A 26,536-nucleotide genomic window follows, 5' to 3' on the forward strand; every position below is an offset into this window, starting at 1 on the left:
TAATGCCGAGCGTGTGGTTGGAACTCATCCTGGATGACCAGAGAAAGATAAAGAGTAAGAAAAGGACCAGTCAAGACTCCCAGTGTTTGTGTTGTATTTATTTGGCAATAGATTTCTTCCAAACTGATAAACTAAAACTAGTTTGTCCAAAGTAAGAGACTTTATCAGACTTAATTTCTCTCTTTACAACTTCCGAATCATACCGACAGCAGCGTTTAAGATGACGTGCAAAGTTTAAATCCTAGGTGTTTGCTATCGCAATACCACCGGTGGCCACGAGGGAGCGGTGTCTCACATTTTATTCAGGGCTCTGGCCGCCGTCTCATCGATGGCCTCTCTGGGCTCACTGGGAGGCGGGATCTTCAGGTCGGTGGGCTCCACCCCCCACACCTCTCTGGCATAATCGCTGATGGTTCTGTCGCTGGAGAATTTGCCCGATGCTGCGATGTTCTTTATTACCATCTTGGTCCATTCCTTTGGTTTCTATAACGCCAAGAAACATATTTAAAAACGTTGGGAATAAAATGGATTTATTTTCTCTAGCTCAGGTATTATAGGCTACACACATCTTTTTTTTTTTAAAGTGGTTTCTTGTTTTTGTGCCACTATTTCAGTCCACCTACCTGGTAAAGTTTGCTGACTTTTTCCTGAGCCTTCACGTAATCGTCAAAGTCGGCAAATACTTTGAAACTGTTGAGGAATATCAAGAACACTAAAGGTTAAACTCAAGGTCAAGGTTAAAGAATACCACAGCCAAACACTTCAAAACACTAGAGTACTATAACTCAAAATTAATAAGAAGATACTAAGAAGATGTTCATTTCATCTATTCAAATACTCATAAATAAAAAATAAGTCAGATGTATACGTTACATCCGTGGTTCTCAAATGGGTAGTACCCCTTTTTTTATGTACATTTTTAAACAGCCAAATAGAACACACATACATTATTTATGGTAATTGCATTTGCATTATGTTTTTTCTCCCAATTTCTTTTTGTGCCGGTGAAGGAGGTACTTTACTAGAGGGCGCAAACTAGTAGAAAAGGTGAGAGAACGACTGCTTAGCATGATCCCACGTACCGGTCGTATTTGAAGAGCATGTCGGTCACGTCCTTGAACAGGTCAGGGTTTTTGGGGTTGAAGTACCCGCTGGTGATCTGGTCCATGACACACCTCAGCTCCGGGTTCCGCTTGTAGTACACCATGGCGTCGTAGCTGAGGAGGGAACCCAGAGAACCGCTTCAGTTCCCCTGCAGTCTCAGGGGACATGAACGTCTGGCTCTGATCACTGGTCCTCCCGCCGCTCTCTCTGTCTCTCTCACCCTTGCTCTCTCACCCTATCACCCCTTCTCTCGCCTCGACTTGCTCTCTCACCCCTTCTCTCGCCTCGACTTGCTCTCTCACCCCTTCTCTCGCCTCGACTTGCTCACCCCCCCTCCCTCTCTCTCTCTCTCTCTCTCTCTCGCCTCGACTTGCTCTCTCTCTCTCTCTCTCTCTCTCTCTCTCTCTCTCTCTCTCGCCTCGACTTGCTCTCTCTCTCTCTCTCTCTCTCTCTCCTCGACTTTCTCTCTCTCTCTCTCTCTCTCTCTCTCTCTCTCTCTCTCTCTCTCTCTCTCTCTCTCTCTCTCTCTCTCTCTCTCTCTCTCTCTCTCTCTCTCTCTCTCTCTCTCTCTCTCTCTCTCTCTCTCTCTCTCTCTCTCTCTCTCTCTCTCTCTCTCTCTCTCTCTCTCTCTCTCTCTCTCACCCCTTCAGGTCGAGCGCGGCCACGTCCTCCACCCTCATGCCGAAGATGAAGAGGTTCTCCTCGCCGGCCTCCTCGGCCATCTCCACGTTGGCCCCGTCCATGGTGCCGATGGTCAGCGCCCCGTTCAGCATGAACTTCATGTTCCCCGTCCCGGACGCCTCCGTCCCCGCAGTGGAGATCTGCTCCGACAGGTCCGTGGCCGGGATCACTGGGGGAGACGGGGAGGACGGAGACAGGGTGGGGAGACGGGGGGAGGGGGGAGGGAGACAGGGAGGACGGAGGGGAGTCGGGGGAGGGGGGGAGACCGTGGGAATCGAGGGGGGATGTTAGGGCGGCATGTGGCTCAGGAGGTAGAGCGGGTCGGCTGGTAACCATGAAGGTTGCTAGTTCGATCCCTGGCTACCCATTTAAATAATTAAGAACACATTTATTATGTAATTCAATAATTGATCAATTGATTTCATCAATGAAGCCTTGAGGTTGACTTTGACAGTTAACAATCTGACAATTAAGATGTGTTCTTCATTAAAGGTCCCATGACATGGCACCAGGTGTGAGAGTAAAGGGGGCGTGTCCACCTAGATGTGTGCGATGATAGATCAGTCTACCAGCCTACCCAGTGGACTGTAGCAAACGCCCACTTGTGATGTCATAAGGGGCAGATATTCAAAACTGCTTGTAACCACTAATCACACCACACCTGGTGGCATGTCATCAGACCTTTAACAATTAACTATTAATTAAGGCGCAAACTCCCTAGAATGTGTACAGTAGTCAGTACCGTACCTTTCTCTGCCAGTGACACCCGGTAGTTCTCCAAGTAGATGACCTTGAGTTTACTGCCCACCACGGGGTCGTTGTTCACCACGTCGCCCACTGCCGTGATCAGCTTAATGATCATCTTCGCCATGTGGTACCCTGGTGCCGCCTGCAGGGGGAGACAGAGGATCACATAGAAGATGAAGTGTAAAATCGTTTTGGATTGGCACGGGCTCTTCTGGTGTTCACTTCATAATAAATCAATTGCCTCAGTGATATTTTAAGGTTGATCTTGTATTTTAGCGTAAAAATTGCTGGATGACTTGGGTAGATAGTGATATGGAATGCAAAAAGCACTCTGATTGGCTCAGAATATAGCCAATGAGGCAGAGTGAATCTGCAGCGTCAGGAGAGTAGAGTTGTGTCACAATTTGGGAAATTGTGCTTTGAGGATAACGAAGTAAAACTATTTGTGTAGCACCTTTATAAACAACGTGTGCAAAGTGCTTATGAGAACTAAAGGTGTTTTCGAAAGGTTATCATTAAGGGTGACCTTGTATTGGTATGCAGTCTGAAATGGTTTGATACAGAATCATTAAAAACAGGTTTAAAGTCCTTAAACATAGATTCTGGTTCAGGGGCGGGGAGGGTGTGTTCAGACGTTGGTTCTAGGTTCTGCTCACCTTGCCTCCGATGATGATGGTCCGTGGAACGAAGGGCGCTGTCGGGTTCTTTTTGATGCCTTCAAAAGAGACAATAAGTATATATTCAATACCTCTGAAAAGAGTCACCCAATTGATTACTTAACCACCGGTAAACACAAACCAAAGGTCATTCAGGAATCAATTAACATTTGGGAATTTTTAACTCTGGGATGACTGAATACATTTGGGAATTTTCCCATGGGGATGCTCCAACATATTTGGGAATGTTCCTTCTGGCCTGGATGCAGTCTATCTGGTATGCAGTGCATCCGGCATTGTCCCGGCAATGTTACGGTAATGTTGCGGTAATATCCCGGTAATGTCCCGGTAATGTCCCGGTAATGTCCCGGTAATGTGGTAGTGTGTGGGGCCGGCCTGCGTACGGTTGTACATGGTGATGATGTGCAGGCAGTTGAGCAGCTGGCGCTTGTACTCGTGGATCCTCTTGACGTGAACGTCGAACATGGAGGCCGGTTGATCTCCACGCGGTACTCCTTCTCCAGGTACTGGGCAAACTTCTCCTTGTTGTCCTGCGGGGGGCAAGTTGGGACACGAGGGGTGAGTGGCGTGCAGGAAACACAGAGGGCTTCATTGTTTGGCACAGTCTAACCGGTTCTAACCTGTTCCTGTTTTTACTGGTGGGTGATCTTGTGACTCATAGGGGCTGTTGTAATACATTAATTAATCATATCCTGGATATCTATCAGAGGTTGGTCTCCACAGTACAGTTCAGGTTAGGGTGTGGACTCCCAGGTGATGGGTTCCGAGTTTGATTCCCGGCATTCGAAGCCTAACCTGTGGGCATCCTTCATGGAGATGCCCCAACAGGGCCTTACACCCCCCCCCCTGCTCAATAATGACATCTTAAAGTCACTGTAAGTTGCTGTGGACCGAGCGTCTGCTTAATGACTCAATAGCACGTCGAGATTCAGCCGTCTCGTCTTGCTGCCCTTTTCATCTCAATGTGATGTAACGTTACCTGTTTATACATGGCTGTCATCGTAAGAGAACCCTTCGATAAGAAGAAGTCCTATTAGCAGTTACGATGCTAGATGTGTCAGTATATACTCTTTTTCGGCCGATACTCAAGTTCAGGAATCGGTCAGAAAAAGATGGAATCGGAACACCTCTAGTCTGAAGGCCTGACGTTGCGTCTCATGGGAGGTGAGACGTCACGCGAGACACGGATTTGAAGGTAGTAACGACGGTGGTGCGATGGTGCTCCTGCCCACCTGCTTGACCTTGGACACGTCCCTGATGAAGGCCTCGTCGTCCACCAGCAGCATGAGCTTCTTCAGCTGGCTGAGGTCCTTCACGTAGTCCTCCCCGATCACCTGCAGCGGGACACACACACGGCGGCATGAGGCTCAGGAGGCAGAGAGGGTTGACTGGCAACCGGAAGGTTGTTAGTTTATCACCGGAAGCTGACAAAGACAGACAGACAGACAGACAGACAGACAGACAGACGGACGGAGGTGCTAGTTCTGAAGGAAGGTCCTACCTCTGCTATGAGCTCGGCCAGCCCGGGGTTACAGAGAGGAGCCAGCGTCTCGGAGTGATCCCATTGGTCTTGTTCTGGAACTTGTCCGGCTCCAATTCGCTGAAATCACGGAACCTACGGAACACGAGATACTCAATACTAACGTATAAATCAATAATATCTAAATAAAATGCTCTACGATTAAAAAAGTCTCTGTATTATTATTATTTTTTTTTTTGTATTTCATTTCATCTTGTTCCACGTATGTTTCTTGAAGGTTGCGCAATTTTTTTGCGCTAACGATGCACTTATGTCGCGGGCATGTGCCACGTATGTCCCATGTATGTTCCCTGTGTGTTCCACGTATTTTCCACGCATGTTCCCCGTGTGTCTTCTCACACGCTGGTCTTGATGATGTCCGAGTGGATCTGCGCCACCCCGTTGACGGCGTGGGAGCCCAGGATGCAGAGGTGGGCCATGTTGACCCGCTTCCCCCGTCCTCCTCGATCAGGGACATCCGGCGCAGGCGGTCCATGTCCTCCGGGAACAGGGACGCTATGCTCTGGAGAGAGAGAGAGAGAGAGAGAGAGAGAGAGAGAGAGAGAGAGAGAGAGAGAGAGAGAGAGAGAGAGAGAGAGAGAGAGAGAGAGAGAGAGAGAGAGAGAGAGAGAGAGAGAGAGAGAGAGAGAGAGAGAGAGAGAGAGAGAGAGAGAGAGAGAGAGAGAGAGAGAGAGAGAGAAGTAAATAGAAGAACCGTTTTCTGTGCCCACAACTTCCTCTCAACTTACAATCCTTCCCTTTTTTCTACCGTGACTCGCTTGAAAACAAGTTTACTTGTTCCTTGCGTGTGTGTGTGTTAGACAGAAACAAACCGAGATATAGAGAGGGTAGGGGAGGCAAAGAGAGAATACAGAGAGAGCAGTAGAGCGAGAGACAGAGAGAGTGGCAGAGGAGAGAGAGAAAGAGAGACAGAGAGGCAGAGAAGAGAGAGGCAGAGGAGAGAGAGACAGGGAGGGCGGTAGAGAGATGGCGTGGGTGCTGCGTACGTCCAGGTGGATCTGGTTGATCTGGTAGATGATCTGCAGGTGTCGGGGCAGCAGGGTCTCCAGCAGCTCCACCGGCCAGCGCTCCAGCGCCTCAGGCAGCACCGTGTGGTTGGTGTAGGCGAAGGTGCGCTTGGTCAGGTCCCAGGCCTGCCTGGGGGGGAGGGGCTTGTGAGTCGGTAACATCATCACTCAAGATGACACCTGTACCATTGTAACTCATGATGATACCTGTAGCATCGCAGCTCATTATACCTGTACTATCGTCACTCATGATACCTGCAACAGCGTAACTCATGATGATACCTGTACCATCATAACTCATGATACTTGTTTCATCGTAACTCATGATGATACCTGTAACACCGTCACTCATGGTACCTGTACCATCGTAACTCATGAGGATACATGTACCATCGTAACTCATGATACCTATACTATCGTAACTCATGGTACGTGTGAGGTTGAGACTCTTATTCTTCAGTTCATTCGTTAGTTAGTCTTAAGAGACGTCGACTCTATGATCTAATATCAAAATGGAGGAATTTTTAATGGTTTTGGGTGAGTAGTAAATAATGCACCGTATCCCAGTCCAGCTTCTCAATGTCCACAAAGATCCTCATGAGCTCTGGGATGGCCATGGCTGGGTGGGTGTCGTTCAGCTGAATGGCCACCTGAAAGAAACACGACAACGTGGGATAACTTGTAAACATTATCACAATAATACCCGCACACTCGTCCTCAAATCCAACATCCTGAAAGCCCGATAACTCAACTGCCCCCTCTAGCCCTGGGCAAACGGTTTGGGAACCGACCCAACCATGTCGGGACCGCCGCCTTAATCGTGTTTCAAATTAATTCAATTCTTTAAAAAAGAATGGAAGCTTAGCTTCCAAGCAAAAATCGAAAGTATTGATTTGCAATCGGAACCCAACCCCAGGTTTCAGCACTTCATCTTATCCTTAACAAACCCCAGGCCTGGTCCCCAAATCCCATAATAGTGGGACCCTACCTTCTCTGGGAAGCCCTGGAAGGAGGTCCGGGCACCGGCCACCCTTCTTGGTGGTCTTGAAGCGGCGGATGATGTCCTGCAGGGTGGCGGCCACCACAAAGTACTCCTGCTTCAGACGCAGCTCCTTACCCTCAAAGAACTGGAGGCGTGGAGGAGCAGGGAGGAGGAGCAGGGAGGAGGAGAGAGGAGAGGGGAGCAGGGAGGAGGAGAGAGGAGGAGCAGGGAGGAGGAGAGAGGAGGAGAGAGGAGGAGAGAGGAGAGAGGAGGAGGAGAGAGGAGAGCAGGGAGGAGGAGAGAGGAGGAGGAGAGAGGAGTAGGGAGGAGGAGAGAGGAGCAGGGAGGAGGAGAGAGGAGAGAGGAGGAGAGAGGAGAGAGGAGGAGCAGGGAGGAGGAGAGAGGAGGAGCAGGGAGGAGAGAGGAGAGGGAGGAGGAGAGAGGAGAGAGGAGGAGGGAGGAGCAGGGAGGAGGAGAGAGGAGAGAGGAGGAGCAGGGAGGAGAGAGGAGAGAGGAGCAGGGAGGAGAGAGGAGAGAGGAGGAGCAGGGAGGAGGAGAGAGGAGAGAGGAGGAGCAGGGAGGAGAGAGGAGAGAGGAGCAGGGAGGAGGAGAGAGGAGGAGCAGGGAGGAGAGAGGAGAGAGGAGCAGGGAGGAGAGAGGAGCAGGGAGGAGAGAGGAGAGAGGAGCAGAGAGGAGAGAGGAGCAGGGAGGAGAGAGGAGAGAGGAGCAGAGAGGAGAGAGGAGAGAGGAGAGAGGAGCAGAGAGGAGAGAGGAGAGAGGAGCAGGGAGGAGGAGAGAGGAGAGAGGAGCAGGGAGGAGGAGCAGGGAGGAGAGAGGAGAGAGGAGCAGGGAGGAGAGATGAGAGAGGAGCAGGGAGGAGAGAGGAGAGAGGAGAGAGGAGCAGAGAGGAGAGAGGGGAGAGGAGCAGGGAGGAGAGATGAGTGAGGAGCAGGGAGGAGGAGAGAGGAGGAGCAGGGAGGAGAGAGGAGAGAGGAGCAGGGAGGAGTGAGGGGAGAGGAACAGTGAGTATAACAAAACAAAGAAAGTTACTGCAAAGCTGATCTTCTCCTACAGGTTACATGTTTGACAACATCCCATAATATTGAGCTGAATGTACAGTAGCTATAAGGACAGAGGACAACAGTAAAGGCAGAACCCTTAGGGAGGGCTGTCCTGTCAGCTAGCGACCAACAGACAGTTAGCAAGTCAACCGACAATTATCCGGTGTGTACAAATTAGCCATAATTACGGAAACAACCGTCGTTGTTTCCAGCGCCTCAGGCAGCACCGTGTGGTTGGTGTAGGCGAAGGTGCGCGAAGGTGGAGCAGGGAGGAGAGAGGAGAGAGGAGCAGGGAGGAGAGAGGAGAGAGGAGCAGGGAGGAGAGATGAGAGAGGAGCAGGGAGGAGAGAGGAGAGAGGAGAGAGGAGCAGAGAGGAGAGAGGGGAGAGGAGCAGGGAGGAGAGATGAGTGAGGAGCAGGGAGGAGGAGAGAGGAGGAGCAGGGAGGAGAGAGGAGAGAGGAGCAGGGAGGAGTGAGGGGAGAGGAACAGTGAGTATAACAAAACAAAGAAAGTTACTGCAAAGCTGATCTTCTCCTACAGGTTACATGTTTGACAACATCCCATAATATTGAGCTGAATGTACAGTAGCTATAAGGACAGAGGACAACAGTAAAGGCAGAACCCTTAGGGAGGGCTGTCCTGTCAGCTAGCGACCAACAGACAGTTAGCAAGTCAACCGACAATTATCCGGTGTGTACAAATTAGCCATAATTACGGAAACAACCGTCGTTAATTTAAGGGGGGAGAGAGTGGCGCTTCATGGACTGTCCACAGAGGACAAAGTCAACGTTGCTCCAAACTCATGACCGTACATTACAGAGAGGCCTGGTTTGTAACTTTCCGTAACACAAGAGCGCCACAATCCCCCTGAAGCAACTTCCCTCGACGCCTTACTCCACGGCGTTACTCAAGAACGGTTTCCTGTGAAGTTGCGTTAACGTTGACACAACGACAAACAAACACACACACAGACACACACACACACAACCTACGTTGTCGTTTGGGTACAGAACCCGGGAGATGTTCTCGGCCAGGTTCCGGTCCAGAACCGCTTCGATGTAATCTCCGACATTAACTAAAACACAGAGGTACATTCGGTTAGACTTGTTCAATTTACGATTTAAACACATTTATTCACGTTTGGTGCATGCACGCCGTTTTGGTCGTTCATTGTTGCCCGCTTCGGCCAATCAGTGGGTTGAGTAATTTAACCGTTTTGTGGATGCTTTTATCCTCAGGGGGTCAGGGGTCACCTTGTTCAAGGAGCCCTCAAATCTGCAATTCAGACTTAATTAAATAATCGTATTGATTTTATTTTATCGCCTCACTAACTGAGCTGAGGTCTCGTCTTTCTGAATGGATATTTTCCATTGTCTGGAGGGAACCTGTGTTACACATGCATGTGATGAATGAAAACACTTGTGGGCTGAGAGGGTAGGGAGCCTACAGTCTCTCAGGTTGAAGTCATTGGGCGCCTTGGCCGACCACAACCTCATGGTGTTCACCGTGTTGTTCATGAAGCCCGGGATGGGCGTGTCGTAGGGCATGGCCAGGACCACCTGCAGGGAGACCACAGGTCAATACACCTGGGACAGGTACAGTACACCTGGGACAGGTACAGTACACCTGGGACAGGTACAGTACACCTGAGACAGGTAATGTAGACCTGACACAGGAACATAATAGCTGAGACAGGTACATTACACCTTAGACAGGTACAGTACACCTCAGACAGGTACAATACAACTTAGAGAGGTACATTCGCCTGAGACAGGTACAATACAACTGAGACAGGTAAAGTACACCTTAGACAAGTACCTTACACCTGAGACAATTAAAGTACGACTGAGACAGGTACAGTACACCTGAGACAGGTACAATCCACCTAAAACAGGTTAGGTACACCTACGAACACCTGCAGGGGGAATACAGGTAACTACACCTGAGTACAGGTACAATGCACCTTAGACAGGTATACCTGATAAACAGACAGACAGACAGACAGACAGACAGACAGACAGACAGCTACCTGAGTATCCACCCATCTGGATCCTTCCTGTGACTCCTCCACCCGCCCATAGAAGTGAACAGGAAGCATGTATTCCGGGCGGGCCTTCTCCCAGGGATTCCCGTGCCTCAGCCAATCATCTGCCTCCTCCACCTGTTGCCCATTAATAGTTCAGTCAAATGGAAATAATCACAGAATTAAGAACACAGAAGAAGAGCAGTGGGCCGGGCAAATCATAATAAATATTCTCTCCATACTACGGTCACTCAAATTCTTTTGAGAGATTCCCCGGACAGTTTTCCAGCCACATGTGTTCAGCCAGCTTCATGCCAGGCAGTGGACCACACTGGCCTTTCAGTTTCTCTTCTCTTTGAGTTCTCATAAGATCCTGAGTCAACAAGCTCCCGGCGTTATGTCAACAAGCTCCCGGCGTTATGCAACAGTCCATCAGGCCCAGATCAGGGGTCAGACCCCAGGGTTCAGCTGTGCGCTCCATGGATCGTCGATCAAGGGATCGACGCCTCTGCAGGGTTCGCTCTTGGAACCTGCCGTTATCTGACCATGAGCTCATGTCTCCCTCCCTCATTGATCCGGGGCAATCGAGCGATGAGCTCAAGATAAGCGGATGTTAAAAACATGTCTCCCCCCAGGGTGCCCCCTGTTTCACCCTATGCACCCTGGGGGAGACACGAGGCTCACGGCGCCCCGGATGACACCCACGTGCAGCGTGATCGCGGTCCGTCGTACAGCAGTGCATGTTTACCCTGTGTGCGTTTACACCGCAAAACCCTCGCCAGAGAAGACGGGAGGCCCCAGCCGTTGTTTTTCCCCCAAAGTCTCCGCTCTAAGTATAACTAGGAGACAGCTTTGGGGATTTGATCTTTCAGAGCTAAGCCCCCTCGATGAACCACGGCAGATGGAGGCTGCAGACGGATCGCTCCCAGCTCACCTGAACTGGGGCACCAGTGCCCACTAGGACGGTCCTTCTGCTGGGTTAATGTTTGAGCCGGTTGGCTGTGAGCCACTTCTACCAACTACGTGGCCATCCTTGAACCCCTCTCCTGCCCGCACGGAGCTCTGCACCGGCCTCACAAGCTCAGATAAACGAGGACCTTCGACCTCTGCTTGGCTCAACGTTGGGAAAGTTCATCCACATGAACCTCACTAACTATTTTTCGGGAATGCTGAAGTAAGGGAAATGGCCGGGGATTGTCCTTTGATACAGAGACTCTTAATTTATTGATCCGGGGGAAATGTTAATATCGATCAGCTCAAGATAAACGGAAGTAAAAGAATATGAGTAAAAATGTACTGTAAGGCAGTAGACGTTTTCTTGAACTTTTGCCTAAACGTTTGGGGTGCTAAACCCAAGGGCCGGGTTGTGTTGTTTACCTGCCACCCGTCTCTGATCTTCTGGTTGAAGATGCCGTACTCGTAGCGGATCCCATAGCCGTAGGCGGCCAGGCCAAGCGTTGCCATGGAGTCCAGGAAACACGCTTTACGAACCAGGGAAAAGAACCAGACACAAAAGTACATTGTTGGCCGTTGATCCCTTACAGCCTACTGTTTTACAGAAGGTGTCGGCCAACATTATGAGGTACAATGAGGATGGAATACACTTTCTGTTGCGGGAACAGCTGATATGGCTTCCACGAGAATGCAGTTGAAGGAGTCTTGAGCCTGTTTGAAAGTGTGTGTGTGTGTGTGTGTGTGTGTGTGTGTGTGTGTGTGTGTGTGTGTGTGTGTGTGTGTGTGTGTGTGTGTGTGTGTGTGTGTGTGTGTGTGTGTGTGTGTGTGTGTACCTGCCAGTCTGCCAAGGCCTCCGTTCCCCAGGCCTGCATCCTCCTCCATCTCCTCCAGATCTTCCATATCCAGACCCAGCTACACACACACACACACACACACACACACACACACACACACACACACACACACACACACACACACACACACACACACACACACACACACACACACACACACACACACACACACACACACACACACACAAATACCAATTTTAGTAAATTAATCACAAAGAAAAGATGATTAACTACCTGTTGTTAAACACTACAGTATTATTCATAAACCCCTCAAAGGCGTCAGATAAGCTCCCAGTTCCAGAGGTCTGTTCAGAGTCTGCGTGGTGCTCCCTGGTACCTGGTAGATGGCCTCATCGCAGGCGTTCTGCAGGCCCAGGTTGATCATGGTGTTCTGCAGGGTTCTGCCCATGTAGAACTCCAGCGACAGGTAATACACACGCTGCACGCACGCACACACAGACACAGACACAGACACAGACAGACAGACAGACAGACAGACAGACAGACAGACAGACAGACAGACAGACAGACAGACAGACAGACACACACACACACACACACACACGTTAACCTGACATCACTTAAGTAATCCGAGATGGGAACTACAGACACATTTCAAACTTTATATGATAAACTCTCGCAGGCTGCCCCACTAAGCCCAAACGTGGCCTCGTTTCAATATTTGATTTGGTCAAATTGACTGCAGTGTGCGCATTCTATATCAAATAACAAAAAGAATACGAGGTATTCTTTAAAAGGTATTGGAGGTAAATATAGCCTATATGTCAGCCTTCATAGCAAGGAGTACAATTTATTAACGCAACCACGTTATTTCTACCTTTTACATGTTGTGTTGTGATAGGCCCTGCTACTACATTTATATGTCGGAATGCATTTATTCATTAAAAGTACGCATACACCAAGATAGTTTTAGGCCAAGTCACTGACAGCTCTGGTCTGTGTGTGTGAATGAACGATCACATTTCAACGGGACGACTTTTGACACAGTCCATACCTTGGGGTCTACTTCGTAGTAGTACTGCTGGGTTCTGATCCATCTCCCCACCAGGTGGTCTCGTACGGTGTGGGCGAGAGCGAAGTAGTAATCTCGCGGGGTCGCGATATTTCGGTCTTTCACCAACGTGAAGTGCAGATGGCGATTAAAACCCTTCTTGATTTCGGCAACATTTTCCACTCCCACTATGCCTCGGATACTGATCTGCTTTCTCTTCTCCTGGTCGGTCAGCGGCGTCGCCATGGTCAGAAATGTTACTTTGAGCGGTCAACTGGCAGCGGAGCGACGGGTCACCACTGGTTTTGATGTAGACGCGTTTCCTCCTGTGCCTTTTTATTGGTTGGCGAAAGGGGAGGTGTGTCTGTGTGCGTGCGTATGCGTACGTGTGCGTGTATGTGTGTATGTGTGCGCGTGCGTGTGCGTGTGTGTGTATGTGCGTGCGTGCGTGCGTGTGTGTGTGTGTTGTTGGCCAACCTCAGACCAATATTGCAAAGGACAGGAAATCCATTTATATTTAAAGGTCCACAGCTCTATGTCGACACCAATTTATTGATTTTCAGACATACAGGAAAAAACACCCAAGCTTTTATTACACTTGAAATAATCATAATAGTGCTAATAGTTTGCTTCCAAATCATATGAATAAGAATTGTTCATGTTTATAATCATAAAAATCTCCATAGACATATGTGGGTATGTATAATGTAAATAGGACATTCATTAATAGCATATGTTCGTTGACCATCAAACTTGGCAAAAACATTTACTTTGGAGTCGAAAAGAGAATGAAAATATCCCATGAACTTTCTTGAAACGATAACTCTTCGTCGCCCAGCGACTTTGTACTGTTTCCATTTACTTATAATTAATACAATTATGTTAAGCATCTACGAGGCTGTAGGATCAAATGCACAAAAAAAGGAAAGCGTAAGAAACGACTGCAAATAACGCATTTCAACTCTTGAAAAATAGTTTGTCTAGCATTTGACAACACGTGTTCGTGGTACTTGTAGGCAACTCACACATCACACAATAACAGTTTTTGTTTATGAAAAATGTACAGAAAGGTGTGCTGTCCACAACATCCGTCGTATGGATGGGATGCAAATTGCTTAGCTATGCAGGACCTCCCCGATGGTCCTGGGAACTGAGTGGTTTTCAACCTCGCGAAAAAGGCTGTGCTTGTACGTCTTCAATGAAGTAAAGAACGTTGCTCTCGCGATGGTTCAATGAGGATGGCGGAGTTAGGAGGGCTTGTGCTTTTGTACTTTAATTTAGTCTTTGAATAATGGCCAGACATAGAAAAATAAACATACTGGATCACCTATCCTATCCAATAATAGACTATAAAGAGAAGTTTGCATCAGATGTGAAGTTTTAAAATATCATTTTTATATATGTATTCTGGATCAGGGCTGCTGCAACCAGCAAAATATTATTTCTGAAGCATTCAGTGTCTCTAAATGTTACCTCTAACAGGGTTACTCAGACCGAGAATGCAAATGAATTTACATTTCGGGCATTTAGCAAATATTAAAATCAAGCAGGTGTTTGTTATTTCGACTCCAAGGCGGACGGAATGCTATTAATGACTATTCTGAATGCACATTCCACAGGTGGAAAGGGGATTGACTTCTGACTTCGGTACAGACTCGGTATGGACTCGTGATCATGTAGCAGTAAGGTGGGGTTATATTGATCACTCGGAGAGGGGGAAGGCACACCCACAAGCATAGTAGCACCTTTAAGAACAGCCAGATATGTACACGTGGGAAACACAGAGACCCCCGTTCATACACCTCTATGGCCAGCAGCAAGGGAGAGGAACTGTACTTTTGCGGTGATTATGCACGTAAGTGGTCGTGTTTAGGTATATTGCGTTCAATATCATTAGGATTTGGCATTAGGGTTAAAGATGGCTATGGTAAGAGTTTGGTAGGTTTTTAGGGGAGCTCGATTCATGAAATAATCACCACAAAAGATTACATGTATTTACCTCACAGTTGCTTTATCACCTTACATTTGAGGGATTTTAAGGAAAAGAGGGTCGTCTTCTTTTCACTTAAATCCGTCCTCTCTGATTCAGCAACAATAGAGCCATTTAGAAAGAACCTCTCTAAATCTCTCTGTCTGAGCAACACATTCCAAACGTTTCATCAGACAAATGTTCAATCTTACAGCTATGCCTTAATCTGAAACAATCAATGATAAAAGTTTAGTTAAAAAATAACTTAACATAACATCAATAATTTATGTAAAACTATACACATTTTCCCCACCTACGGACCTTTTCAATTACAGTACAAAACTAGCGGCTCGACTCACCTACAGCAAAACAACCAGCACCACCTAGCGGCAGCACCGCGTAGTACATCCAGCATCCTATAATTAATTCACGATGCTTTCTTGCTCAAAAGCACATGGGTAATAATTAGCAGAATAGTTGTATAGTATAACACCCAAAATTGAAGTCTGCTCTTTTGAGAGAGCGTGAGTCAAAAGGCTGCATAAAGGCCTCAATTTAGTTGCTTTTATACATTGATGCTGTATTTTACAAAAAATAAGGGTTTACAGAAGCTAAGCCACTAAATAGCATCGCATTTACACCGGTGAGGATAAAAGCCGCTAGTACAGTCGAGAGTCGAACTATTGCTCTCTCTACGAGAAATCACTGCCGCTGTGTATCAAAGAGGCAATTTTCATTGAACACCAGCGCTTCCTTGTGTCCAAAATGCAGCGTGACATTGTAAGATTGGGTGAAATGGTAGACGAATAGATCATTAATTAAGTGTGTTTGTGTGTGTGTGTGTGTGTGTGTGTGTGTGTGTGTGTGTGTGTTTGTGTGTTTGTATGTGTATATATGTGTATATATGTGTACATTTGTGTGTGTGTGTGTGTGTGTGTGTGTGTGTGTGTGTGTGTGTGTGTGTGTGTGTGTGTGTGTGTGTGTGTGTGTGTGTGTACGTGTGTGCGTGTGTGTGTGTGTGTGCCTTCTCTGAACTAACACATCTTTCATGGCTTTATCTGAGTACAATAAACACCTCTCCCACCAGGAGGCTCAACACACACCCACCAGCGACTTATCGTCACACCCATTCCAGGTCCGCTTGTCTGAGGCAAGTGTCCGTGGTGGTCTCAGGTCTCCCCCTCTTCATCCTCCTCTTCTTCATATACACAGTACAAAATGGCTGAGGACATGTCGTCCAGTCTAGAGTCAGGGGGGTAAGTTGTATTGAGGATGTGGCTCAGAGCTGAATAAGGGAGAGTTTTGGTCAGGGGGGAGAGTGGGTGAGGAGGGGGTGGGGGGGGGCTTGCCTCAACACTCAGAACCGTTGGGGTCGGCTTCCCCAGGGGTGTAGAAGTCAGGAATGGGGAGACCGGTGTGGAGGGTCACCTATAGGGAGACCAGAGACATGTTAGTCCGGAGCACTTCAGGTAGTGAACTCGGATAGGCTCTCAAGGCAAGGCATCATGCAAAATTTGCAGGAAAGTTAAAATATTTCAACTTGAGATAAGTGTTTGTGCAGCTAGAATAACGAGAAAGCCGCACCATTCATCTATTTTAGTCAGAAGATCGATTTTAATCAGAAATTCAGAATCAGCACTTCATTAATGAAAATTTTCAGTCCAAAAGAGTAAATATTTCCGCTCAATATTCAACCATTTAAATGTAGGCAGTATAAAAAGGAAATATATAAAAATGTAAGTATAGGCTCATTAGTGAACATAGAAGTGTAGGCTTCGTAGAGTAGGCCAACATAAAAAGAAGTTTCATAAACCTAAACGAAAAAATATGGATTCCTGCTCATTTATATTAGATTGAATACGGTAGATTGGTCTTCTATCGTTATGATACACGAGTCACGACCAGTATTTCGGTACAATTTTAATGAACGGCCGTCTGACTGTTACATTTGTTGAAGTTCCTCGTGTGGCCTGCAGGCGAGGTTGTGGCGCTACATAAGCCGCAGACCCAGAAACGTTGCTAATCACTTAACCATCGACTATTAATGAGTAGAGCTGGCTGAGGGCAACCAAAACAACAACAAAAACACTATTAGCTGTGTGGTCTTTGAAGCTTCAGGTTTTTGAGGTTTAGTATTCAGGGAGAATATTTATGAGACTTGTGGTGGTGGATGTTCCACCTGAAGCTCTTGGGCTCCTGGAACCACAACAAATGAAGCAGGACAGAAATAGGCAAATGTTTGCCTTTCAGTCATAACAGAAACTATTTAAAAAACCAAGACATTGTATGCATCTTTTAAACAAAACAAAAATGTTTGCCTTTTGTCTGTGCGTGCGTGTATGTATGTATGTGTGTGTGTGTTTGTGTACCTGAACGTTGCGGTTCAGACTAATAGCTGGGTAGTAACGTGTGTGTACCTGAACATTGCTGTTCAGACTAATAGCTGGGTAGTAACGTGTGTGTACCTGAACATTGCTGTTCAGACTAATAGCTGGGTAGTAACGTGTGTTGACCTGAACGTTGCGGTTCAGACTAATGGCTGGGTAGTAACGCGTGTGTGTATACCTGAACGTTGCGGTTCAGACTAATGGCTGGGTAGTAACGCGTGTGTGTGTACCTGAACGTTGCGGTTCAGACTAATGGCTGGGTAGTAACGCGTGTGTGTGTACCTGAACGTTGCGGTTCAGACTAATGGCTGGGTAGTAACGCGTGTGTGTGTACCTGAACGTTGCGGTTCAGACTAATGGCTGGGTAGTAGGGCCCCTCCAGGCCCTCGAAGGCGACGGGCCCCTGCTGCTCGTCGTTGATGAGGAAGATGAGGAGGCCGCAGGTGAAGTCCAGCAGCACGCCTATCGTGGCGCCCTTAGCGATGCCACCGTCCGTCCTACGGAGCCCACGCATCAGAAATCACGACAATAATCATTAAGCACGCGTCATGTGACCCCGGTGTGCATCATGTGACCACAGTGTGCGTCACGTGACCCCGGTGCGAGTCATGTGAACCCAGTGCGCGTCATGTGACCCCGGTGTGTATCATGTGACCCCTACCTGTTGGTGTGTGAGTTGTTGTGCGTCATGTGACCCCGGTGTGCGTCATGTGACCCCGGTGTGCGTCATGTGACCTGTACCTGTTGGTGTGAGAGTTGTTGTGCGTCATGTGACGCCTGTTGTGCGTCATGTGACCAGTACCTGTTGGTGTGTGAGTTGTTGTGCGTCATGTGACCCCGGTGTGCATCATGTCACCCCCGTTGTGCGTCATGTGACCCCCGTTGTGCGTCATGTGACCAGTACCTGTTGGTGTGTGAGTTGTTGTGCGTCATGTGACCCCGGTGTGCATCATGTCACCCCCGTTGTGCGTCATGTGACCAGTACCTGTTGGTGTGCGAGTTGTTGTGCGTCATGTGACCCCGTGTGCATCATGTGACCCCCGTTGTGCGTCATGTGACCAGTACCTGTTGGTGTGTGAGTTGTTGTGCGTCATGTGACCCCGTGTGCATCATGTGACCCCCGTTGTGCGTCATGTGACCAGTACCTGTTGGTGTGTGAGTTGTTGTGCGTCATGTGACCCCGTGTGCGTCATGTGACCCCCGTTGTGCGTCATGTGACCAGTACCTGTTGGTGTGTGAGTTGTTGTGCGTCATGTGACCAGTACCTGTTGGTGTGTGAGTTGTTGTGCGTCATGTGACCAGTACCTGTTGGTGTGCGAGTTGTTGTGCGTCATGTGACCCCCGTTGTGCGTCATGTGACCAGTACCTGTTGGTGTGTGAGTTGTTGTGCGTCATGTGACCCCGTGTGCGTCATGTGACCCCGGTGTGCGTCATGTGACCAGTACCTGTTGGTGTGCGAGTTGTTGTGCGTCATGTGACCCCGGTGTGCGTCATGTGACCCCCGTTGTGCGTCATGTGACCAGTACCTGTTGGTGTGCGAGTTGTTGTGCGTCATGTGACCCCCGTTGTGCGTCATGTGACCAGTACCTGTTGGTGTGCGAGTTGTTGTGCGTCATGTGACCCCGGTGTGCGTCATGTGACCCCGGTGTGCGTCATGTGACCCCGGTGTGCGTCATGTGACCAGTACCTGTTGGTGTGCGAGTTGTTGTGCATGAACCAGGAGCGGTTGTTGTCGACGTACATGGCCCACGCCTTGTCGTCCTTCCCCAGCATCACGTCCTTCAGCACGTCGCCGCGGGCAACGCCGAAGGCGGGGTCGGGGTGGTTGTCGTAGCGATCCACCGTCATCTCCCAGTAGTGGACGCCGCGGGAGAAGGCGGAGCCTCCCAGGACCACGCGGTCGTCGTAGCTGTTGCAGGTCACCGTCAGGTTGTCGTTGGAGAACAGGATGTCGGGATGGGCCGAGGCGGGGTCGAAGGTGAACCAGGCGACTGGGGAGAGGGAGCGGCACACACACACACACACACACACACACACACACACACACACACACACACACACATACACACACACACACACACACACACACACACACACACACACACACGCACACACACACACACGCACACACACACACACACACGCACACACACACACACACACGCACGCACACAAATGCATGACCACACACACACACACGCACACACATACATCAACACACACAGGAAAGCACACACGTGTACACACACAAACAGGCCAGGGGACACACACACACACACACACACACACACACACACACAGGCCGAGACAAACACACACACACACACACACATACACACACACACACACACACACAGTTTAATCTCAGCTCTACAGGAGCTCATAAACCACTGAGAATGAAAATCGTTGGGGGGACGAAAGGAGCAGAACAAGATGGAGTCTACAGGTCAGGCTACAGATGGAGTCAGAATGAGGTGAAGTGATTACAGTGGGGGGAGAAGCCGCCTCCTCTAACTCTCTAAACATGTCGGGACCACACAGATCACCCCAGGGGGTCCGCTGTGGGACCTCAACATACACTGCCCACTCACTCAAATCTGTGGAAGTGGTGTGCTCTCGTTTTGACGAAGCTCCGGTGTGAGTTTTCTGTGGGTTGTCAGGACGTGACCCACTTTCAACTTGGATCGAAGCCCATTTAATTTGTAGTTGTTTTGGGGTTAGGGTTAGTAATATTTGTGTTATGTAATGTTATGATCTCAACAATTTCACGTAACAGCATGGTGGACTTATGGTTATATATTACTTAACTTAACTTACAACATTATATAATGGGTTTGCATGAATACTAGACCGGGTTGAAAAGTCTTCAGACACAAAGCCGACTTTAAAATTCTCCAGATCAATATGCATCTATGCCACAGCCTCATTTAAAGAAAAACGATTGCATTTCTCCAGTAGTCTTTGTTGCACTGTTAAGCAGATGCTAACGTGTTAATCATTACTAATTATTTCTGGAGTCATCATTTCCCAATAACATTTGAGGCAGATCCAGTGGGTTCAGTGGAACCCACTGGACCTTATTGCCTCAGTCCGCCAATAAGGGAGAGTTACCTAGCCGAGAGTTAGCTAGCAGATAACTAGCTAGCCCTCTGCTAGCTATTTATATAGCCCTCCACTAGCTAGCAGAGAGCAGCTCGATGTGTTCCTATGGGCTTTAGAAGGTTTCATTGTTCCCTCAGACTCACTCTGCTTGAGCAAAGTCTCATCAAAGGCCCATATTTCCCCGGGGAAATAAACTGATATTTACTGCAAACCTTTAAAGGAGAAAATAATAATAATAATAATAATAATAATAATAATAACAAAGATAACTGCAGCCCATGGATTAAAATAAATAAATAAATAGAAGGGAAGAAAGGAAACGGCCCACTCTTGGAAATGGTCAAATGGATGCTTTGATATAAAACAAGATGATGGTAGAGGAGAGGAGAAGGGAGGGATGGGGGAGGGATGGGGGAGGCGGGGGGGGAGACCCATCCGTACCTGACTCCATGTCGCAAGGTGGGAGTCCAGCTGGAAGGTGAGATGAATATGTGGGGGAGAGAGAGAGAGAGAGAGAGAGAGAGAGAGAGAGAGAGAGAGAGAGAGAGAGAGAGAGAGAGAGAGAGAAAGAGAGAGAGAGAGAGACAGAGAGAGAGAGAGAGAGAGAGAGAGAGAGAGAGAGAAAGAGAAAGAGAGAGAGAAAAGAGCGAGAGGGGGGAGAAATATAGAGAGAGGAATATAGATATATATAGATATATATATATATATATATATATATATATATATATATATAGAGAGAGAGAGAGAGAGAGAGAGAGAGAGAGAGAGAGAGAGAGAGAGGGGGGGGGGGGGGGGGAGAGTAGGGGGGTGTAAAGAAAAAAGGGAGGAGATGAAGGAGAGTTGGAGAGGAGTGGTGGAGAAGAAAGCATAAGAGAGGAGGTGGAGGGGAAGCAGAAGCAGCAGGTCAGGGGAGCTGGACTCTGTACCCCCACACACACCCAGCCCTGTGAGACCCCCCCCCCCCCCCCCCATACACCCAGACCCCCCCCCCCAGACCCTCCACCAGGCAGGATGGTGTTGGTCCGTCATTCAACTAAAATATAAATAAAAAAATATGAAGGCAAAGCAAAAAGCTTACGTTTCTTAAAGGTGACATATTATACCACCAGGTGGAAAACGCCCATTTGTGACGTCAGAAGAGGCAGATTTTCAAAACGGCTAATCACACTCACATCTGGTGGCATTATAGATCACCGTTAAAAATGTAAATCATTAAATTAAATGTGCAGTGGAAACAGAACTTGGTCATAGAAAGAACCTTACTTAATAGAAGATCCTATTCTACAGATAGTATTGTACAGTCTCTAACAGCTGATTGGTCCATAGAAGCGTCTGTCAAACCTCCTCAGGCTCGACGTTAACCCTCAAGCGTCCCTCCCTCCAAAGAACAGCCCATTACTAATGGAAAAGCAGGCTTATGGTGGATTATAAACTATTATTGTAATACTTCACCTGATTAAAGATTAAAAAATGTCCTCCCAAACACAGAACTCCCACCTGAAGGGCTTCGGTGTAAACTCCTCCGCTAGAGTTCATGTTTGGCATAAAAATGTCCGGTTGTAGTCAATGTTTTGATGATGCCGTTTTATGAGTCTGTTATCGACTGTTACGATCATTCCCAACATGTGGCGGTTTTGTAATTATGTTCCCGATTTCCAAAGTTAATTTCTCTAGGATCCCATTAACGGTTTTGCTGGGGCCGCAGGCATTCAGGATTTATTGTTTTGCTCTTTGGTCTGGGCTGGGTAGGGCTGTGAAATCACACCAGATCTAGAGACGTAATGAATCAAATAAATCAAGTACTCTTCTACTTCTGATTCAGAAGGATACTGTATGAGTGTTACTAGGATATCTGCTTGTTCAAAATAAGAGAAAATATAGTATTCTTTGTCGTGTATTTGTAAATTGTCTGACAATCTCCACCGACACGGTTGTAAAATAAAATATAATAATATCGACACGTTTGCAATTTGTCGAAAGGAGTAAGAAGCCATTTGTTTGTGAGGACATTAACACTGCAGCAGCACCAGCTGGGATTGGAGCAGAACCAAATAAACAAGTGTGATGTCTGTGTGAGGGAGGCTATAGAAGGTTCTAGAAGGCTCCAGAGGGCTCTGGAAGGGACGGGGACGGGGCTCCGTAGGAGGACGTACTCTCGGAGGTCTGCAGCAGCAGCGTCTTGCTGTACTGGCCCAGGCCGCTGGCGTTGAAGGCCTTCACCCGGGACTTGTAGGTGCTGTGGTAGTGCAGGCCGTCCACCGTGCAGATGGTCTCGTTCCCCACGTACACCTCCTGTGGAGACACACACATCCAGGGCGTTTAGCAGAACGCTTCTATCCAAAGCGATGCGCTATCAGTACATTTGTCAGAAGAAGGAGAAACAACGCTGCATCTCCGTCGGTACGGTGAGGATGTTCATAGAACCAAGCGCCAAGCACCAACAACGGCTAGGTTAACCCCTTCCCCGTATACAACGAAGACAGCTAGGATAAGACACTAGACAATGCCGAGTACTATTTTTAAATGCCAGGACGTACAACGTACTATAAGTGAGTAAGAGGGCTGTGTGTGTGGGGGGGGGGGGGGGGGGGGGGACGACACGACACACACACACACACACACAAACCGCCACCCAGCTGTCACCGCGGTGACGAGGAGCCGATCCCGGGGTTCTGTATGTTTGGGGCTCGGCGTGGGCCCCGGCCGTCCCGCGGCGGGCTGGTGAAGAGCAGCGAGCGCGTGCGTGGGACGATCTGGCCCACGCTCGCGGGTATAAATAGCAGCTCCCCGTCCTCCTCTGCTCGTCGGCGCTCGGGCGCTCTGAGTCACAGAAGGGAGCCGGAGCACGGCGCAGAACGCCGTGCTCCAGAGAGCCGGGAGATGACACACATCCCCGCAGCAGCAGACGCCGCTAACACTGGTTTCAGCGGTTTTAAACAACGGGGACCGGAAACGCAAACCCCCCCCCCCCCCAAACGGGTCGATTGAAGTTCAGAGGTGTTGACTCAGGTCCGATCTAACTGTTGCTGTTTACTTATTGGGGAGACCTTTTGTCCACAGCAGCAGTACGCTAGTGAGCTCCCAGAGTAGGAAGGGAGTCAGAGGTTATCTGGTTGAGGTTAGGACGGGTAGGGTGCGGACTTCTGGCCTTGGAACCCAGAAGTCCGGCAAAAAACGGTTTATTTTGTCAAACAATCCCCCTCGCGTAGGCATTACCATCGAATAGCAAAGTACAACTTTCACGGCACCAAATTGAAGCGGTTTACGGGCGAGGCGGAAGTTTAGTTCACCGAGTTCTGACTCGATACGAACTGCCTCCCACGGGGGGTCCATCATGACCAGTGGGGACTGGTTCCAGGGGGGGGGGGGGGACCCAGGCTGGGGTCCTCAGGCCGCTGTAAGAGGAGCCACCGGGGGGGGGGGGGGGGGGGGGGGAGGTCAGGCTCAGGAGACACCGATAGGCCGGGACATTGTTCCACAGGTAGAGACCGGGTCTGTCCTCCACAAAGCGGACTGGTGACTGTGTAGAGAGCCGGGGGGGGGGGGGCTTGGGTTACACGCTGAAGGCCCGCGGGGAGGGGAGGGGACGTCTACAGCTTTGATCTGACACTAGACACTTCCTGTGGGAATCGAACCTGCGGACGCGGCGGACAGACAGATGGTTCCTGTGGTCCGGTCCTTTTCTCTCTACACCGTGTCGTCTGATGTCATGCGGTCACATGACCTGGCTCTCGACATCAGAGCACACAACCATGTATACACACTCACACACACACACAGGCGCCACACAACACACACACACACGTGAGTACAAAGCGATGCACACATCCATGGGGTAGGGGGCCAACGCTCTGCCGCTGACACCCAGAGAGGAGAGTCTTTGTTGGGTCGCTGGACAGACAGGAGCCCTCTGTTCTGGCGCTGGGATCTCTGCCGCTTCATCTGTGTATATATTACTGTGTATATACTGTATGTAGTACTGTTATACTGTATATATTACTGTGTATATACTGTATGTAGTGCTGTTTATACTGTATATATTAGTCTGTGTCCTGTATATAGTACTCTGTAAATACAAAGTAATATATATATATATTACTTTGTATTTATTACTCTCTATATACTGTTTATATTACTCTGTATTCTATATTATATTATTCTGTATATGCTGTATAAATTAATCAGTGAAATATATACATAAATATTACTCTGCATATGTTACTCTGTATATACTGTATATGTTAGAAGCAACAACAACAATAACAACAAGCAGACAAGCACACACACACACACACACACACACACACACACACACACACACACACACACACACACACACACACACACACACACACACACACACACACACACACACACACACACACAGATGGAGGATGGAGTGATGGGTAACCGAGGGACGGACGGACGTCCTACCCTGAACTGTCCCCCGTTGCCGTCGTCCAGCTCCAGGATGTATCCCTCCACGGCGATGGTGGACAGGGGAGGCTGTTTCCATGACAACGTGGCGCTGTTGTTCTGCGTGCAGCACTCCTCCAACTGGAGCATGGGAGGGGCGGGGACTGCACACACGCGCACGCACACACACACACACACACGCGCACGACACACACACACACACACACACACACACACACCACACACACACACACACACACACACACACACACACACACACACACACACACACACACAACACACACACACCCCAAACACACACACTGCATCTTTAAGTGGAAATCCCATAACAGCCACCTATAGAAGACCAACATGGATTATGAAAACATGTGCAATGTGTACATTTTCAACAGTATGCTGTGGCCTGTATGAGGCCCCGTGAACCCCCCTGTCTCATTGAGATACAGACGTGTCCGTCTACCGGACCTGAGTGGAGGTCAGGCGTCACTAAGGGGTGGGGCATAGGCAGCATGCCTGAGGGAAAACAGCAAACAAGTCGGGAATCAACCCAGTGCATTTTGTCTTGGAGTTTAACAACTAGCCACCAAGAGACTATCCTGCCGCCCAAAGTACATGTACACACTAACATACACACCTTTACACACACCATTCAATCATACAAACGTACACACCAATACACACACTATATAAGCCAAAGCACACAGAGCGTGAATTTGGTTCATATTTGTTGCACGGCCCAAAACATTGATATAATCAGATTGTCTTAAAAGTACATTGCTGTGGCGGGGCTGTATTTACTGCTCGCTGCAAATAGGACTCGAGTCTATTTTGGACGCAGAAATTGGAAAACCTTATTTTACATCCGTCATGGACATGGCCCTGTGCCTTTGGCTTTAACCTATACCACACACCCACACAATATACCAAATACACAAACACACAAACAACCACACACACACAGCGAAAATACACAAACACACGGACACAAACACAAAAAACACACCCACACACACACACACACACACACACACAAACACAAAAAACACACACACAAACAGAGAAAACACACAACACACATAGTCAAATACAACAAACACAGCCACAAATACAACAACACACAGCCACACACACACACACACACACACACACACACACACACACACACACACACACACACACACACACACACACGGCTCACCCTTCATCTGGACGAAGTCCAGCTGGTGGATGGTGCTCAGCAGGGGCCCGCTGTCCAGCGTCAGGTCGAAGTCGCTGCTCATGCGGGGGTCAGCGTGCCCTTCCCCCACTGGCCCTCCGTCACGTGCACGCGCCTGATCAGCGCGTCCGAGATCTGAGGACGGGAGCCGGCCAATCAGAGAGAGCGGTCCCCGAAACCTCCCCCACACAGACGGGTTCCATGGCAACAGGAGGTTTTAGTTTGGCAAGATTAAAGTATTAAAAGTACATTTCCATTTAGTCTTTAAACTAATTTACTTTCTAACACCCGAGTCGGCCAGCGGTCGAATCCTGCCTCATGACCAAAGTGACACATTGGTGTATTTGAGGTTTGGGCGTCCTCAATCATCCCCGTGCTAGCCTCGTTGAACCCTGGGGCCTAGCATCACAGCGCCGGAACACGGCCCCGTCCTCACCAACGGGGGAAGGCTGACCATTATAAGCTCGCACTTACATTTTCTGCGAAAGCCCCATAGCTTTCACCGAAGGCTGAATCTGTGTTCATTATTTTTTGATTGTTGATGCTCTCAGACATGGACATGAGAGTGGGTAAAACAGGAGAACAGATGCATTGTGGGTAGTGGGGTGTGGAGTCAAAAACCGGGTCCAAAACTGTAGTTGGCAATCAACAACTACTTGACTCCTGTACAAAAGGTTCAGGTTTCGAATCCTCCTATTATGCCGTTGGACTCCCAGCCGACGGTTCAGAGTTCGAATCCCGGTGATGACTTGCCTGTAGGAAGCCGCTGGGGTCGTTCTCCT

The 26,536-nt window shown here is 48.7% G+C and overlaps 2 protein-coding genes across 2 annotated transcripts in view; both read right to left on the bottom strand.

The window, feature by feature from the left end:
• Positions 1-82: 82 nt before the first annotated feature.
• Positions 83-12,942, bottom strand: pygl (phosphorylase, glycogen, liver). Its single transcript, XM_060051441.1, is given in 24 exon segments — positions 83-483; positions 624-690; positions 1,083-1,217; positions 1,747-1,954; positions 2,533-2,674; positions 3,189-3,247; positions 3,593-3,685; positions 3,688-3,739; positions 4,442-4,543; positions 4,711-4,748; positions 4,751-4,824; positions 5,089-5,182; positions 5,185-5,251; positions 5,736-5,882; positions 6,314-6,406; positions 6,745-6,781; positions 6,783-6,883; positions 8,793-8,875; positions 9,248-9,359; positions 9,830-9,961; positions 11,201-11,304; positions 11,611-11,689; positions 11,969-12,070; positions 12,647-12,942. Coding segments are annotated over 24 exon segments (2,556 nt in total). The 5' UTR covers positions 12,890-12,942; the 3' UTR covers positions 83-291.
• A 233-nt stretch (positions 12,943-13,175) lies between these two features.
• trim9 (tripartite motif containing 9) overlaps positions 13,176-26,536 on the bottom strand; it is a 35,584-nt gene continuing 22,223 nt past the window's right edge. Inside the window, 10 exon segments of the mRNA XM_060051736.1 lie at positions 13,176-15,854; positions 15,962-16,040; positions 17,334-17,496; positions 18,687-18,990; positions 20,543-20,572; positions 22,255-22,393; positions 24,536-24,681; positions 25,004-25,051; positions 25,737-25,826; positions 25,829-25,889. Coding sequence (XP_059907719.1) covers positions 15,963-16,040; positions 17,334-17,496; positions 18,687-18,990; positions 20,543-20,572; positions 22,255-22,393; positions 24,536-24,681; positions 25,004-25,051; positions 25,737-25,826; positions 25,829-25,889 — 1,059 coding nt within the window. The 3' untranslated portion in view covers positions 13,176-15,854; position 15,962.

This window comes from Gadus macrocephalus, chromosome 5, assembly GCF_031168955.1.
Source record: "Gadus macrocephalus chromosome 5, ASM3116895v1".
Lineage (NCBI taxonomy): Eukaryota > Metazoa > Chordata > Actinopteri > Gadiformes > Gadidae > Gadus > Gadus macrocephalus.